We start from the raw sequence: 17,074 nt of genomic DNA, 5'->3' as shown, positions 1-17,074 counted from the left end.
AAACGGAGAAAGAAAGTTGCATCAGATTAAAGACACTCGATCAACAATCTCCACATGGCTTTAATCCTCCAGTTCCACTGTTCTAAGTTACTATCATCATCTATAATAATCTTTAATAGTAACACCATCATCACCGTTTCTTGTGCACACTCCATCTTCATTTCATTTTTACCAAGCCTAGATAGGTCGAGCAAAACTTAAACTTTTCTGCGGTACAACTTTCGCAAGTATGTCTGTTGAATTCTCACTAGTGTGAATCTTCTCAAGAATGACACCGCCTTCCTCTAACATTTGTCAGATAAAATAATGACGTACATCAATGTGTTTAGTCCAAGAGTAATACACCAATTTCTTTGCTAAATTGATAGTGCTCTCGTTATCACAATGCACAGGCACGACTTCCTATTGAAGCCCCAACTCATTCATCATCCATTTTAATCAAAATAGTTTCCTTGAATGCTTTCGTCATTGCCATATATTCGGCTTCGGTTGCGAAAAGTACAGCCACAGACTGAAGCTTCAACATCCAACTGATAACTCCACTCACTAACACAAACAAATAACCGAATGTCAACCTTATATTATCCACATTTCTTGCATAATCCACATCTATATAGCCGAAAAAATTTTCATCGAAATTTTCAAATGTCAAAAGATAATCCGTTCGTACCTCATATGTACCAAAGTAATCATTTCACTGCCTCTCAATTCTGTTTGCCAGGGTTTGACATGTATCTGCTCACAACACCAACCGCATGTAAAATATATGATCTAGTACAGACCATGGCATATATAAGATTGTCAACTACGCTTGTATAGGACACACGAGACATGTACCCTTTTTCTTCATCTGATAGAGGACATTATTTTGAAGAAAACTGAAAGTGAGCATCGTAGGGTGTGCTAACCGATCTAGCCATTTCCAGTCCAAACTTGATATATTAAAAAATCTTCTCAAGTACTCTTCCTAAGACAACCATAATATGTTCATTTCCCTGTCTCTATGTATTTTAATGTCGAGAATCTTCTTTGCAACCCCTAGATCTTTCATCTCAAATGTTCTGGATAACTGAGCCTTCAATATATTGATTTCAAATATGTTATGGCTGATAATAAACATATTATCAACATAGAACACCAAAATAATGAATTCACTGTCACTTAGTGATATAAAATAGACACATTTCCTATACCACTACCTAAACGAATGTTTCAGACTGTACAATGACATCTTTAACATATAAACCATATTCTCATTTCCCTGCACCTCGAACCCTTCAGGTTGCTATATATAAATATACCCTTCTAGTTCCCCATGTAGAAGCGCAATCTTCACATCTAACTGTTTCAATTTCAAATTGTATTGGGCAAACAAAGCAATACAAATCTGATAGATATTTACTTTTTCACTTGCACGAATATTTCATTGAAGTCAACAATATCCTTTTGAGCATAACCATTTGCTATCAAGGTATGTTTCAACCAACCATTGCACGCCGTGATGTGTTTGGTCAATCGAAGGTCCGATTAGGTCAACTGAAGCATGCTATGATGTTTTCAATCAACCAAAGGTTCAATGGGTCGATCAAATAGGCGCATATGTGTAGGTCTTATTTCCTAATTCTATGCAGTAGTATATAAGAATGTTTGTAGATGTGATTAGGGTAATACTAGAGATGCTCTAAAGGCTAGCACAAATTTTATAAGGTTTGAAGGGAAAAGCTAAGGTTTCGATTAAATTGAGAAAAAAACTGCACCAGATTAAAGACACTCAATTACAATGATTTCTTAATGACACAACCTTCTCAACCAGTAAACCAGTAGACGTAGATGAGCCATAGCCAAAGAATAACCAGTAGACGTAGATGAGCCATAGCCAAAGAATCACATCAATTGGACAATACAATTGAACATCAGAGGATTTGTCGGTCACGATCATCCAATTGGTTCATCTTTCGACTACAAGGCACCAATTGTATAATACGAGATGCTCTCCCAAATCGAAATCGGCAAACAGTATCATATTTCTCCATAAAGAGGAATGGTTATGAATAAAAGACTTGACGACTCTCACATAGACTCATTTAGCCTGAGTCAAACCGGAGTTGAATAGGCCTAGCTCGCCCGAGTTGGAGTTGACTCATGGCATTGAACCAGATCGGATACAACTAAATCCAAGTCAACGTGAACGAGTTGCTTGGGACTCGTCCAAGTCTTAAAACCATGGGAATGATCATGCCATGTCTAAGAACAGTGCATGTTTACTTCATATCACTTGAGAGGGATGACGAGAGATGCAAATCCCATGAGCATATGTGTTTATCAAAACCATAGCTCAAAAACTCAAACTTCATCCTCGAGTCCTACTGAATTTAAGATCTATACAATGAAAGACAAATTTTCGAGTTTCTCCGAGTTCTTTTAAGGTTTCTTTTTATTTTATTTTCCCAAGTTTTTTCAAGTCTCCATAATCTTTCAGGTTTATTATTACACATTACTACATTTCTCTATTTATAATATATTTTCATGTTTTTCAAATATTAAGTCTCCACTTTCAAGACTTTAGGTTCCAATCGAGTGGAGTCAAAGACTCAGATCATGAGTAAAAAACCAATCTATTAAAATATAATTTTCAATGCCCAAATTGAGTTCCAGGTATATTTGCTGTTTGATTTTAGAGACCTTTTGAGTGGGTGTTTTCCTCTCTTTTTTTTCTTTTTTTATTAAGGTAACACTACCAGGGATTGAATCCTGGATCACTCACACACACTACAGTGTCTCCACGGCTCAACTGCTCATCTAACGAGCAGGAGACACCTTTGAGTGGGTGTTACCAACCAATTTTTCCCAGGGTTCAGGTATGCAAAAATTCAGATTCTTTCTGACGTCTTTTCATTAGTTTTTTCCAGTTAAACTAGAGAAAAATAGATTGTTTAAAACATTTAAACATATCTATTTACAACAAAGAATCGATTGGAAACCATAAAGTGGAACTATTGAATAAATTCGATTTCAAATAGACTTTGATGAGATGATTCATTGAATTCTTTTGAATCTAATCGACCTGAGATATGGGCCCAATCAAACCTAGTGGAGTTTCTCTGTATGCTTTCTATTTACTTCTCATTTTTTAATTTATGCATTTATTTTTTTCTTCTACATTTTAAATTATTACTAACTTTTTTAGTTTGGTGTTGAGTTTTTGGCCCAGTGTTCGAGTGAACCTGACCTGATGGACTCTCGAGTGGAGACTTTGGTTTGCTTTTTTTATGTTCGGAAATAAAATTATTCCCAGCAAATAATATATGAAATGAGAAACAAACTCATCACTAGTTGTAAAAAATTAAAAATTAAAAATTACAAAAAAAAAAAAAAAACTACAAGACCCTGTTTGGCAGACGCCTGAAGATGAGTTCAACTCATTATAGTTAACAGTGATTATGCATTCAAGATCAAGATCTCTAATATATAATCACTTCAGCTAGAATGAGTGTCTAATACAATAATCACTGTTAACTAGAATGAGTTGAAACTCATTTTCAGGCATCTACCAGACGGGGACTTTCCATTTATATCAAATCCATCTTGAAGATTACAACAACAGTGCCTAGTGTTGCCCCAAGAACCAGTGCATGCATATCCCATGCCATCCAAAGATTGATGGGTGGGAGTTCAAAATGCTTTTCATAATGGGATTTTATAACTCCCATTTTTATATACATGTTTGGATTCCTGTCTGTTAAATTTGGAATTAGATTTTTTAAATTCCAGTTTTGAATTACATGTTTGGATTCCCGCCCATCATATTTGCATGGTGTGAGATGTGTGTACATTATACACAAATGTTTGCCCTTTTCTGAAACAAGCTAAAAAAAACCATGTTGGGAACACATTTTTATGACCCTTTTCCAGTATACTGCTTACATATGCTCACACGACAAGGTAAAGGAAAGGATTCATAAGGAAAATGAAGAACAATTACTAAGGGAACAAATGATTTTTTTTTTAACGAATTGATATAATACATAGCGAAAACCGGAACTAACAAAAACAAGAGAAATTAGCTCTCCACCTGATCAATGCCTAAATGCTACCCACAATTTTCTGAGCTGAACAGTTAGCTCAGCTCTCTTCCCATGACAAGAAATTCAAACTCAAAATTCAAACTCATATGATGAAATACCTGTACGAGTAAAAACTCCCATCTCCATTAAGCAGCTCTTGCAACCATTAGCATTATTCATAACAGATTTAGATGCGGATGATCGATGCATTTGTTCTGTCTGGATCTCCATGGTAGTTAAGCTCTACAAAGGTACCTCCACCAATGCCCTTAGCAAGTCTCCCAGGATTCAAGCAAATGCATCTCGCATTCTCAGCAGCATCACTTGTTTCTCCAAGGGACAATACCTGCCATGACATTCGAACTTCTATCGTTTATCTGAATAAGAAGGCCCCTCCTAGAGAGATCAAGGCCGACATGATTTTGGGCCCAAAAAGACTAATGGTTATTTACCTTGACGAAAGGACCAAGATCTGAAGGGAGGATGAGAATATTAGGAATAGAAGTGATCCGGAGAGCTTCAGGAGCAAGTGAAAGATCCAAAGGAATGCCTGGTGCGGGTGGATATAGAGGATAAAAGCTGTTGAAACAAAAATAGTATTTTTTTTGGATTTAGTTGCAACTAATTATCACATTATATTATATTAGTTCCTCCCTGATAGTGATGAAGATATACCTGCGCTGGCTCAATACATGAGTTGCAAGTCGCCCCATGCGATCACGATCACTGGATGATCCATCAGCCGATATTCGGGAAATCTCCTCGCTGCTAAGCTGTTTCAGAATATCCACAGTGCAACAACCTACCATGACCTGGAACTAGATACTGTTAGATGGGTGTCAAAGAAAGTAAACATGAAATACTTGCAATGGGTGGCAATGGGCCAGGTTTGGACCGAGCCAGGCTATGCCCCTGCCCAGCCGTTGAGCTCCAAGACCCAAGCCCCCGCATGGGCCTAGAAGCAAGCCCAAGAACCAGCCCAAAAAATTTTAGCTGGGCCCTGGCCGGACCCAACTCAGCCCAAAAATTAGTAAAATCCTAATTTTCGACTTGAATGTTCCTGATCTGTGCATTGATAAAGTGGGCCACATGTGCACAAAGAAATAGACCCCTAGAGAAAAGAAATCAACGGTCTATGTTGAAGATACATGGGTTGCCTAATCAACGATGAAAATTGCACATTTATAGGACATAAGAAATGTACATACAAAGTCGGGCTGGGACGAGCCAGGAGAAGCTAAAATGACTTAAGACTAAGCCCGGCCCCAAAATTGATCAAGCCATGCATGCTAATTGCTAGGATGTTAGAGTTTTCAAAACACAACAGACAATGAAAGAAAATTTCAAAGGTCCAGATTTGATATATTAGCCCTAGGGATCACCACCTAGACATTATCATGTTTCTACAAAAAAACAAAAACAAAAGTCAGAGAATTCTGAGTTTAGAATTCCAACTTTATTCTAATTTGAATATGGGAGGAAAAGGAGTGGGTAGGTGACTTCCATTTTATTTTATTTTTGAAGATTGTTACTTCCACTTTATTGAATTGAATTATTACAAATTCGATTCGATCAAGCATCCAAACACAGTTCTACCCAAGATCAAACCCACATAACTAACTCATCACAATGAATTCCACCAAACAAATTGATTTGACATAGTTACACTAAGCCTGACTACTGTAAGAATGGTGGTGACAACAAGGGATTCAGTAGCGATAATAGCGGTGGTAACAGCCACTGCTGTTACCATTACAATGCAGGACGTAACGGCATTATAGTCTTTTTCTTTTTTCTTTTCTTTTTTTTGAAAAAAACAAAAACAGCCTATAACGGCTATTATGGCCCCTTACAAGATGGTACAAGGCCATAACAGGCAGTTACAGGACATTTTTCGGTAATGGCCGTTACAGCCTCCTAACACTGACCACCATTACAGTTATGTAATGGCCATTGCCATCACATAACCATTTTTGCACTCTGTAGGTTACAGTAATGACAGGCATGCTATGTATACTTGAGATAGATATACAGTCACCCACAGGATTTCTCTCCTGCATAAGCGACCATGCAAATGACATGTAGAAGGCACTTAATAGAAAAACATTCCTTCGATGTTGCATTTAAAAGCATGTGCGAGAGCAAGAATATAGACTGTATAAAATCCATTTTGATTATACGAATATCATAAAGGCCTCTAATACATACCTCGTTTCCATTGAAAAGTCCTGGATTTGCAAGACAAGTTATCTAGAAAACAAAAGGCAAAATCGAGCTTTATTAAGCCAATCAATGTTTGAGGGAAAATAAAAAATAAAACTAGTAGGTTCTCAATGGTACAAATTCAATTTTTGAATCCAACAGAAAGCATAGTTACTTGATGTCGAAGATCTTCGGGTATATGGAGATCAAATGCAGGCTGCAAAACCAAACATCTCAATTTGAATACTGATATTTCATGATGAAGATATTATTTGCAAAGCAACTTCAACGTTGAAAATGTATAGAAAACATATATGACGAGTCCAGCAAGAATAGCACCTGAGGGAAAACAAAGTCATGGTTAGCATCACGTGTCGATGGCATGAGAATCACACGGGCAGCATTGCCCATATACTCAGCATAATCTTGCAACTGCACGATAAGATCTAAAAGGGTAAGAACCAAATGTTTGCCTGAAAAAAGAACTAAAACAGTAGGTAAAGGATTTGTGCACACAGTATGCACTGAGAGTTGGTGCACACTGCACCCCACTTGCACTATTCAAAAGTGGTGAGCAGGAATCCAACACATTTCAAACTGAAACTTGAAATTGCAAGCATATTGAAATGAGTTGGGTTCCCACCAACTCCAACTGAGGGTGCACCGCTACTAAAGTCAGGCCAAAAACAGTACAATTCATGTAACAGGGACAACAAACCCTAGTGAGTATTTCCACACGAAAAATTTCATCAAAGCTTTGGTTGACAGTTCCTCTCTTTATATCTGGATGTTCTGAATCAAGAAATGGACCCAGCTGCCAAAAGTTTCAAAGCAGTTAAACAAATGGAACTTCTATAGTCCATGGACAGAGACATCATATAAAACATGAAGCAGTGAACTATTTCACGTTCTTACCAGCACAAGTAGTTGCGGCTGCTTTCTTCTTGCACGTGCAAGAAGTTCTTCTAAAGGCTCAAATAGCAGGTTATCAGTTGTAGTGAAAGGACCAGCTGCAATAACCTGCATGAAGTTCCTGAAGCTTGTTCAAATACAAGAGAACAGCAAGGAACAGTAAGAAAATTGCGGACCTAGCAGATTGCTCTCTAAAGTACAAGGGAGTCATTCAAGTAACCATCATAGAGCAACCATCATGCCTTAAACTGATGAAGAAAAAGATGCTGCAGTGAAAGGGTACCAGTTAAATACACCAGATATGGATGTCCTCATGGATAGGGATTGGTTGTGCATTTTCAGAGGAACCAATCCAGTAAGCATTTTGGGTGGTTTAGGAAGCGACAACCACATTAGGCCTTTTTCCCCACTTTTCCACCCCAAACCACAGGTGGGATACGAAGCATGCACTACCATTCTTATCTCACTTGCAATTCGGGATGAGGGCATCTAATTCCAATCTGCCACCATAAAGACAAGACTGAAAACATAAAACATCCAAATGTTAGTCATACACACCAACGATATATCCCCAGACATGGAAGGAGAAGTTGGTTGAAATTCCTTGTCCAGTGCTTGCTTCTTAGCAGGCGGCAAATCCGTGTTAGGAGTAACCAACAAAGGAAGAGAATCCACCACTTTTGCAGCAATGAAACAGTGTCCACTAGGATTGTGTCCCTCAATGCCAATCACCTACAAAGGTCTTTATTGTAAGAATATACCAATAACCAGACTGCAATGAATTTAAGGGTGCATTTAGATGCTCAGTTGCAGCTATTTAATTAAATAAAGAGGAAATCAACAAAATTGATGTGGGACCATTTTAATTCATAAAGACAACTGCAATGTGCTTCAAGTGGGACTTGAAACAATCTGAATTGCTATCTGGGGACAGTCCCTTAAAGAAAACAAAGTGGACAGGTCCTACTTAGGTTATTCCACCTTTGTTAAATTGGATATAACAAATCAATTCAAATGAGCATCCAAACAAAGCCTAACATGTACATCATAAGCCATACAATATCCAGAATTACCTGACCCGGAAACAAGGAAAAGCGGTTTAACTTCTGGAGGTCAAGACGCACGCGTTGCCCTCCAGAATGCTCAACACTGTCATAAGATGAAATTACAATTAACAGCATAACTGAAAAATCCCATCACCAAGTGACTGTGGCAATTCAATACTTAAAATGGATTGCCATTACAAAGGCATGTAAATTGACCCATGAGTAAATGACAGTAGTCTGTACCTGCCTTGTAACAAGATGGACTTTTCATTCAGATGACCTTCTCCATCGCAACAAACCATGCCGACCACAAACACACTTTTCTGAAATGTATGATCCATCAGAGGATTAGAATATAGAAGTGTAGAAAATCAGATTGATCATCATTGCAGCTGAACTTTAATAAATACAGGAAAAAATAAAAAAACAGAAACTGCTAACTGCCATTGTCTAAACAGAATTATAGCAATAAACGAACTTTTTAGCATCCTTAGCATGGTTTGCAAGCACTCTGAATCAAAACCAGGTAGAAGCCATTCCATTGGATCAGGCAATTCCAAGTTCATTTTGAATTGACATAAATTGTATACTCTAAATATTAAAATTTCCAAAAATAAGAAAAAATAGAAAACAGGAAAATATCGAAAACAGCCAGTAACCATGAAGGATGGGTCCATTTTATGGTGATCTAAGCCAGACATGTGTCTCTTCATGGTCCAAAATATACCCCATACAATGATCCCAATCATCTGACTAGTAGATTTCTTCATTAAATGTGGATTTTTGTACCCCTTTTATCCACCCACTTATAAAACACTAATCAGATGGTTAGGATTGTCTATTGGAAGAGATTTTACGACTGGACTAGACCCACAATGAGGTTCACTAGATGAACAGTCCAAATCACCCAAAGATCAACTTACTCAAAGGTTGCTAAGGTTACAGATAGGGCTAGACATTTTTTTGCTTCTTCTAAAAGTTAGCAAAATCAACCCATCCATTGACTCAGCTCTACCAATTCAATGATTCAGCATGGGCCACAATTCCTACCAGTTCTTGGGGAGTCAGGCCAACTTAAAGGGTAATGTCCCATCGTCAATGTAGAAAGTCGATTTTGTAAACTATTTTACTTGGCTTTCAATGACATTAAACAGTTGCATGTCATTATTCGGCAAAGATAAAATACCAGCGATAGAAACTGGAATCACCTGTGAAGCCAATGTAGCATCAGTTGGTTCCCCATACAGTCCTGATGCAACAAGCGCCATCGTATGCCTTTGAATGCGAGCTTCGAGGGAATTAAACTAACCAAGAAACCCACTCATTCAGACAAAGTAAGCTATTCAGCAACAAAATTTAAAACAATAATAATAATAATAATGCTACTGCAGTTGTGGTCAATTACCCTATCTTCAATCCTGTCATGCATGAAACGGCAGCCTGGTTCGGGCAGTGATTGGTGAAATTGCAAGGAACATCTTTTGCTTGGCCGAACCCTTCTAATAACATCATCTTCCATGCTTTCAACATCTTGCTCTCTTGCTTCATCGTCTGTGGCTGGATTATTGAATGAGAACTGTAACACAAACTTATTTGTCCGTTGTCCAAAAGGGGTCAGATGATTATTCATGTGTCTTGATGATGATGAAGGCCTCCCATTTGTTCCCTGTGTTGAGTTCAATTGTTCTGAATCTGGTCGTTCGTATTCTTTCATTGGGGTGTCGAAAGAACCCACTTGGGAATCTTCATGATTGTCATTTAGAATCCTACATGACCAAATACATTCACGAACTATGACCAATTAACTGCTACAAAAAAGGTCTTGCATATAAGCATTGAAGAAGCAAGATCTTACGGATGATTTCACGCATCAAATCCCAAATTATCCATGAAAATTTAGAAAAACGAAATACAAAGAAGTTGAATCAGATGCTCACATGTCGACATCATTACTAGAGTAAATGTGTAAATTGGTTTCTTCTTTGATAATGCTGTCCTTCTGTTCATTTTGTAGGTGCGATAGGAAACCGTCCATGTCATCATTTTGTACCATGGATCCATTTAGTTGCCTGAAAGCACATCGTAAGTCATCAAATAGAATCCGCAAAACCCAACAACAATTCCAAATTATTGTATAAAAAAATAAAAATAAATAAGTTTGTTCAAGTCATCAACCAATAAAATAAGAAGGATTACAATGCTCAACCTGGATTACTAAAATTTTCATTTGGACCAGATCTGTACATGAGGGATCCTCCTTTCAATGATCTAGATCGTTCATCTTGCGGGTTTCAGTGGATGGAGCAGTGGACCCAACAAATGCTCCAAACAATCCAAGCCATCCAATTGGTAAATTTTACGGTAGTTCGTGAGACCCACAATCCAGAGACTATTAGCAATACCTATCCTTAACCATCAATTTTGAGGTCAATGATCAGATGGCAACAATTCTCCAATAGGCCTTATTTTTCATAGCAACAGCCATCCATGGTGGGGCCCACCCAGTGAGAAGTTTCAATCGCTGAATGTTGGTGCCATGAAATGGCTAGTTATCTGTGAGGAAATATCTAGCCAGTGACAATTGACCATATGCGTCCTTAGCCATCAATTTGCAGGTCAATCAGATGGCAACAACTGTCCAGTGACCTCTAGTGATATCTATCCTTAAACCATACATTTGCAAGAGCAGCAAGACAGAGATTAGATGGTAACAATCTATGCAGTGACCATTTACCATGAGCATCCTTAACCATCCATTTGCAGGAGAGCAGGACAACAATTAGATGGTAACAATCTTCCCAGTGACCATTCACCATATCTATCCTTACCCATTGATTTACAGGCCAAAGGTCAGACAGCAATAATTGTCCAATGGGCAATTTTTTTCTTAGACACACCCATCCATGGTCGGGCCCAACAGGAGCAGTTTTCATCACTGAAAGGTGGGCACCATGAAGAGGCCAGTTATCCATGATGACAATATCTACCCAGCAGCAATTGGCGATATCCATAACCATTGATTTGCAGACCAACGATCAGATGGAAACAATCCATTCCATGGCCGTTAGCCATGTCTGTCCTTGACCAATGATTTGCAGACCAATGATCAAAAGATGGCAACCATCTGTCCAATAACTGTTAGCCACATGTGTGACTTGGTTGGGACCCCAAAACCAACAATGTGGGTGGTGTTAGTGCACTAATTTGTGCACCTTATTTGTCAATCATGTGAGTCCATGTATCATGTAGTCGGTTGATCCCGTGGAACCTGAAGAACGAAGAAACAAAAGGACGTGAAGGATCAAGGAACAAAAAACAAGTATATGAGGTGCCTTGGTGACCCTAACCCTTGACCCATAACAACCTAAATATTTAGATGATCCTAACGCTAATAGGAAAACCTTGTGTGATCATCACTTAGCCTTAGGAGCCTTAGGGCCTGTTTGGCCAGGCGGATTAAGAGGGATTAGGAGGGATGGGATGGTAAAATCCCGGGATATGCCAAACGAGCCAAACAGACCTGATGAACTTGTCCCGGGATATAGCAAACCCATGGATCTTAAACCAATCCACTAACATCACCATCATTACCTTAAAATTGATCCCATCCCTCCTAATCGCGTTCAAACGTGCCTGAGGCATGTTTGGTTGGACGGATTGGAAGGGATTGGAAGGTAAAATCCCGACAAATGCCGGGCGTGCCAAACAGACTCAGTGAACTTGTCCTGGGATATAGTAATCCCATGGATCTTAAACCAATCCGCTAACACCACCGTCATTACCTTAAAATCCATCCCATCCCTCCTAATCCCATGGGACCGTCCAGCCAAACAGGCCCTTATTGAAACATTATAAGATAGGCTATAAGATGTCTCAAGTTGCTGAAAATCTAAATTGCCTGAACCAACAATCTTGGTGGTGTGCTCGAGCAAAGCTCAATCGATCGAGTTGATTGACCAAACATGGCCGAAAACATCCAGCAAGCAACTAGCCTGATTGACCAAACATGGCCGAAAACATCCAGCAAGCAACTAGCCTAGATATGAATTAGTTCGAGCGCTCGAGACACAAGCTCGATTGATTGAGGAATTTTCAATTACTCTTGAGCGATTGAGCTCGATCAATCGAACATGGCAAAAAGAGTCCAACGAGTTCACTGGACCATTTTCAGCCAAGCTTGATCAATCGAAGGCCAAGCTCGATTGATCGACTGAATCTAGCCGTTGGAGATCCATTAGAGCATTTCGTTATAAATATTGCTTCGAATCTTTGGGCAAATTGAGGGATTTTGGTGCAAATAGAGACTAGGTGTTTTCCCACTCATACCACACATCCTAAACCACTATCCAAAGAGTTTCATGCCAATCTTATTATGATCCTTCACTCGAATGAGCATTCCATACTCTTATTCTAAGATGTGGATGAACTCTCACCTTTCTAAGAATTAGACACTATTGCTTATAGTTAAATCCTTATTTAAACTCTCTAGAAGACCCTTCTAGGTGAATCCCCTAGGCATTACAACTTTCCATTAGTTGTAGGAGATTCTACCCATCCTCTCATCACCTTGGTCACCTCAAAGGAACACTACATGCAAGGTATCTGATCTTAGAGCTAAACCCTTAGCAAAGCATCGGCATCATGATTGGGGGAGCAAAGGGGAGTTGATTGAAGCATGGAGAGCATCGATCAAGCAACCCAAAACGGTGCATCAACGGGGCTCAATTCAACAAGTGTCATTGACTGAGTCCATGTACACTCCTTCCTTCTGTAGGATTGAGTATAAGGGCCTGTTTGGGAGTGTGGATTTGGAACCCCCTGGATTCGGAACCCCCTGGATTTGAAATCATCCTATTGTGTTTGGCACCCTAGATTGGGAATCAACTTTAATCCAAAAGTAGTTATGCATGATATTTTTACAGGGGCTTGAATTTAATTACTAAATCAACTTTAATATCTCTAATTGGTGAACGTATGTAATGTTTAACACAATGGTTGCAATAAGACCCTTGAAATATATGCTTTGCCTGAAAATGATGAAATTCCAAGTCTTGGATGGGCCACAAGCACCAAATCATGTCCGAGTGACTAACCAACGATTTTTAACCGTTGATTTACATGGAAAATGTTTGGACGATGTTGATCATCATATTAAAATAATTATAGTGATGCAATTGATAATCTAATTGTTTTGGGACATCATTAGTGGGCCATGTGCCCAATAGAATAATAATCCGGTGACATACATGTTACACATGCAACTCTTGAAAGGATTTTAGTTGTAATCCAAGCTCTCAACGTGGATTTCAAACCCCCTCTTTGAGGGGATTTGAAACCCCCAGTTACTTTATGGTGCCAAACAACCAGGGGATTTGAAATCCCCTCAAATCCCCTTAAAGCCACAATGCCTGCCAAACGACCCCTAAGAGTTTGAATGCCAAATTCGAATAGGTTCTTGTATAAGACCTTAGTTTTTGTGTAAGACCTAAATCAAGTCCTTGTGTAGGCCACTAGACAAGGGCGTGTACGTGTTAGTCTCCTGCAGGAGCCTCCGGCGGGAGTAAACGTAAGTCTTTGGATTATTACCGAGGTTCGTGGCAAGCCTATAGAAAACCATCTAAGTCGCCGAAGGAGCCAGTCCTTGTGTAGGATTGTAAAGGTTAGAGGTGAACCTGATTTAAAACCTCCTATAGTAAAATCCGGTACTCGTGGGTTGAATGCGTCCACTGGGAGTGGCGTAAGGAAACCGAACCATTATATATGTCTGTGTTTGGGATTGTCTTTGAGCACTTGTTTAATTATGCTTATGTGATTGTTCAGATGAATTATATGCATGCACGATTAGATGAATGCTACGTGTTGATAGTTAGCACATACCACATACACATGTACACTATCTTATATAGACTAGTTGCTTCATAGGTATATGATTAGTAGTCTATGTGATTGAACCCACTGATGGCTTGAAAGCCTTAGCATTAAATTGTTTTACTTATCTTTAATTGAAAATTAATTTAAGTAGGCAATTAGATTTAATTGGCTTAAATTTTATTTGGTCCTAATCACCCGCCCCCCAGGACGTAGCCTTCATTCTATAGCTCTGTCAAACTTCCACATGCCGTGGTAGACTATTCTACACAATTTCAAGTGGTACCCTGACCGTGGGGCATACCTCTATGTTTGCAGTTATATCTACGACATCCATCCATTTAACCAACTCATTTTATGGCATGAGCCCAAAAATGAAGCATATACAAATCTCAGGTGGACCATACTGCAGGAAACAATGGTGAATGACTATTTGAAAACTTTTTATAAGCCACAAAAGTTTTGGATCAAGCTGATATTTGTGTTTTCCCTCCATCCAGGTTGATGTGACCTTTTCAACAGGTTCGATGGCAAATCAACATTACAGTGGGCCCTATGAATTTTTTAACAGCTGGTGTTCAATAACCACCATTTCCTGTGGTGTGGTCCACCTGAGAATTGTATCTCCTTCATTTTTGGCCTCATACCATAAAATGAGTTGGCAAAATGGAGGGACAGCATAGATATACAACGCATACATTGAGGCCGGCCCCACAGTCAGGGTACCACCCAAATCACTGATTCCGGGGTCCCAACCAAATCACACCCGTTAGCCACATCCATCCTTAACCATTGATTTGCAGGCCAAAGTTCAGATGGCAACAATTGTCCGATGGGCAATGTTTTCCCTCACAGCAACGCCCATCCATGGTAGTGCCCATCAGATGAGCGGTTCCAATCACTGGAAAGGCAGGCCCCATGAAAATAAAGCAATCAAATTTTCGAATCGTAAGATTCAAACAAAAGATTTTAAAATGAGTATATCTTTTTTTCTTGATGATGATCCAAAAAAGGGGGAAAACCCCATTATTCGGGTGAAATCGAAGGAGAAGGCAAGAAGCGAGATACCTGTTGAGATAGTAAATCTCCCAGCTAGAGACGATATCGGAAGGGCTGAGTTTGTAATTTATGCAGAAAGAGAGGCCTGAAATTAAACGAGAGAGAAAAACAATGGGGATTATTCAGTCAAAGTGAAAACGCAGAAAGGGAAGGAGAATGAGACTGACATTTTTGGAGGATCTGTTCTTCTTCTTCCAGAGAGAAGCCGCTTTTCTCGAACTCCGCCTTTATCTCTTCTTCCATCTCGAGTTAGGGTTTGATTTGACTCAGTGAGTCGGAGAGAGCGCGGGAGCGAGGGTGGATGTGTGGGAGAAGAAAGAAAGAATGGGCGGGAGAGGTGTTTTCCCGCCAATATATGTAGAGATTAGGAGCGGATTAGGTGCAGCCCAGGCCCCACACAACACGGTGCGGCCCTGACTGTGGGGCCCACCTTGATAATATATTGTATATCCATTCCGTCCATCCGTGTTAAAATATAATTTAAGTGCATGATAATAAAAATAAATCAGATCCAAGTATCAGGTGGGCCATACAACAGGAAACTGTTATGGTTGAGTGTTAAAAACTTCTCGTAGGCCACAGAACTTTTGGTTCAAGCTGATTTTTTTTTCACCCTTCGTCCAGGTATGTTTGATATTATCAACATGTTGGATGGCAAATAAATATTATATTATCCATTAAGATGGGCCCTAGGAAGATTTTAATGGTGGACGTTCAATTACCACTATTTCCATTGTTATGGACCACCTGAAATTTTTACTTATTATTTTCCAGTATCATGCAATAAAAGAGGCTGAAAAAACGGATGGACGGCATGGATATATAATACATACATTAATGCCAGCCCCATGGTCAGGGTCTCATCGTGTTGGCTGAGGTCCGGCCGCAACTAATCCTTCTCCCGTAGGTAGAGCTGTGTGGGGTCCACAGAGAAATCCGTGACAAATCCACTCCATCCATATGTTTTTAAAGCCACAATGGGACATTATTATAAAATAAGTCAGATCTAAGACTCATGTGGACCCCACAAACTAATCAATGAGAATAACAACGTCCACCGTTGAAACCTTCCTAGAGCTTACCATAACGTTTACATGACATCCAAACAGTTCATAAAATCATTACCACACAGATAAACTGTAGGAACAAATATCATCCTGACACAAAACTTCTGTCATCACCCAGCATTCAATCCCCACTGTTTCATGTGGTATAGACCACATGGGCTTTGCATCTGTCTAATTTTTAACATACTGTTCTATCGTAGTCTTTCAAGACAGATGGACGGAGTGGATTTTCCACGGACATCTCTATGGACCCCACACAGCCCTGGGCACAAAATAGCTCCGTGTCCGGGGTCACAGGGCGTTGTCTGATAAGGTGTGCGTTTATCATAAATTGGCAAGTGTGTCAGCAATACATAGACGACGGATTAGGGAGCCCGGGGTAACAACCCAGTGGGTGAGTCCTTGACCGTGGGGTCCACCTCATTGTATCTGTTGTATATCCACACTGTCCATTCGTTTTTCCAAATCATTTTAGGGAATAGACCTAAACCTTAAGCAGGTCTAAACCTCAGATGGACCACACTATAGGAAACAGTGGTAATTGACCATTAAAAACCTTTTATGGACCACATAAGTTGTGGATGACGATGATACTTGTGTTTTTATTTCATCAAGGTCTGTGTAACCTTATCAATAGGTTGGATGGAAAATAAACATTAAGGTGGGCCCTAGGACGTTTTTAATGGTAGGCCTTCAATGACTACTGTGTTCCTATGACGCAGTCCACCTGAGATTTGTATCTGCTTGTTTTTTTGGACCACACGGTAAAATGATCTGGAAAAACCGATGGAGGGGGTGGATATACAATACATACATCGAGGTGGGCCCCACAGTCAGGGACTCGCCCAATCCGCGC

The 17,074-nt window shown here is 39.5% G+C and overlaps 1 protein-coding gene across 1 annotated transcript; it reads right to left on the bottom strand.

The window, feature by feature from the left end:
* Positions 1 to 3,982: 3,982 nt before the first annotated feature.
* LOC131221141 (uncharacterized) lies at positions 3,983 to 15,464 on the bottom strand. The gene is made up of 16 exons (XM_058216291.1): positions 15,319 to 15,464; positions 15,161 to 15,236; positions 10,162 to 10,293; positions 9,630 to 9,990; positions 9,433 to 9,528; positions 8,468 to 8,547; positions 8,252 to 8,327; positions 7,737 to 7,910; positions 7,182 to 7,286; positions 6,985 to 7,080; positions 6,606 to 6,698; positions 6,442 to 6,483; positions 6,273 to 6,314; positions 4,740 to 4,876; positions 4,517 to 4,643; positions 3,983 to 4,410 (listed from the first exon to the last, which is right to left on the bottom strand). Exons 1-16 carry the CDS (start codon positions 15,392 to 15,394, stop codon positions 4,252 to 4,254), a joined length of 1,872 nt encoding a protein of 623 aa, XP_058072274.1. The 5' UTR covers positions 15,395 to 15,464; the 3' UTR covers positions 3,983 to 4,251.
* Positions 15,465 to 17,074: the final 1,610 nt, after the last annotated feature.

This window comes from Magnolia sinica, chromosome 12 (genome assembly GCF_029962835.1).
Source record: "Magnolia sinica isolate HGM2019 chromosome 12, MsV1, whole genome shotgun sequence".
Taxonomy (NCBI): Eukaryota; Viridiplantae; Streptophyta; class Magnoliopsida; order Magnoliales; family Magnoliaceae; genus Magnolia; species Magnolia sinica.
This window is presented reverse-complemented; position numbering and strand designations above follow the sequence as displayed.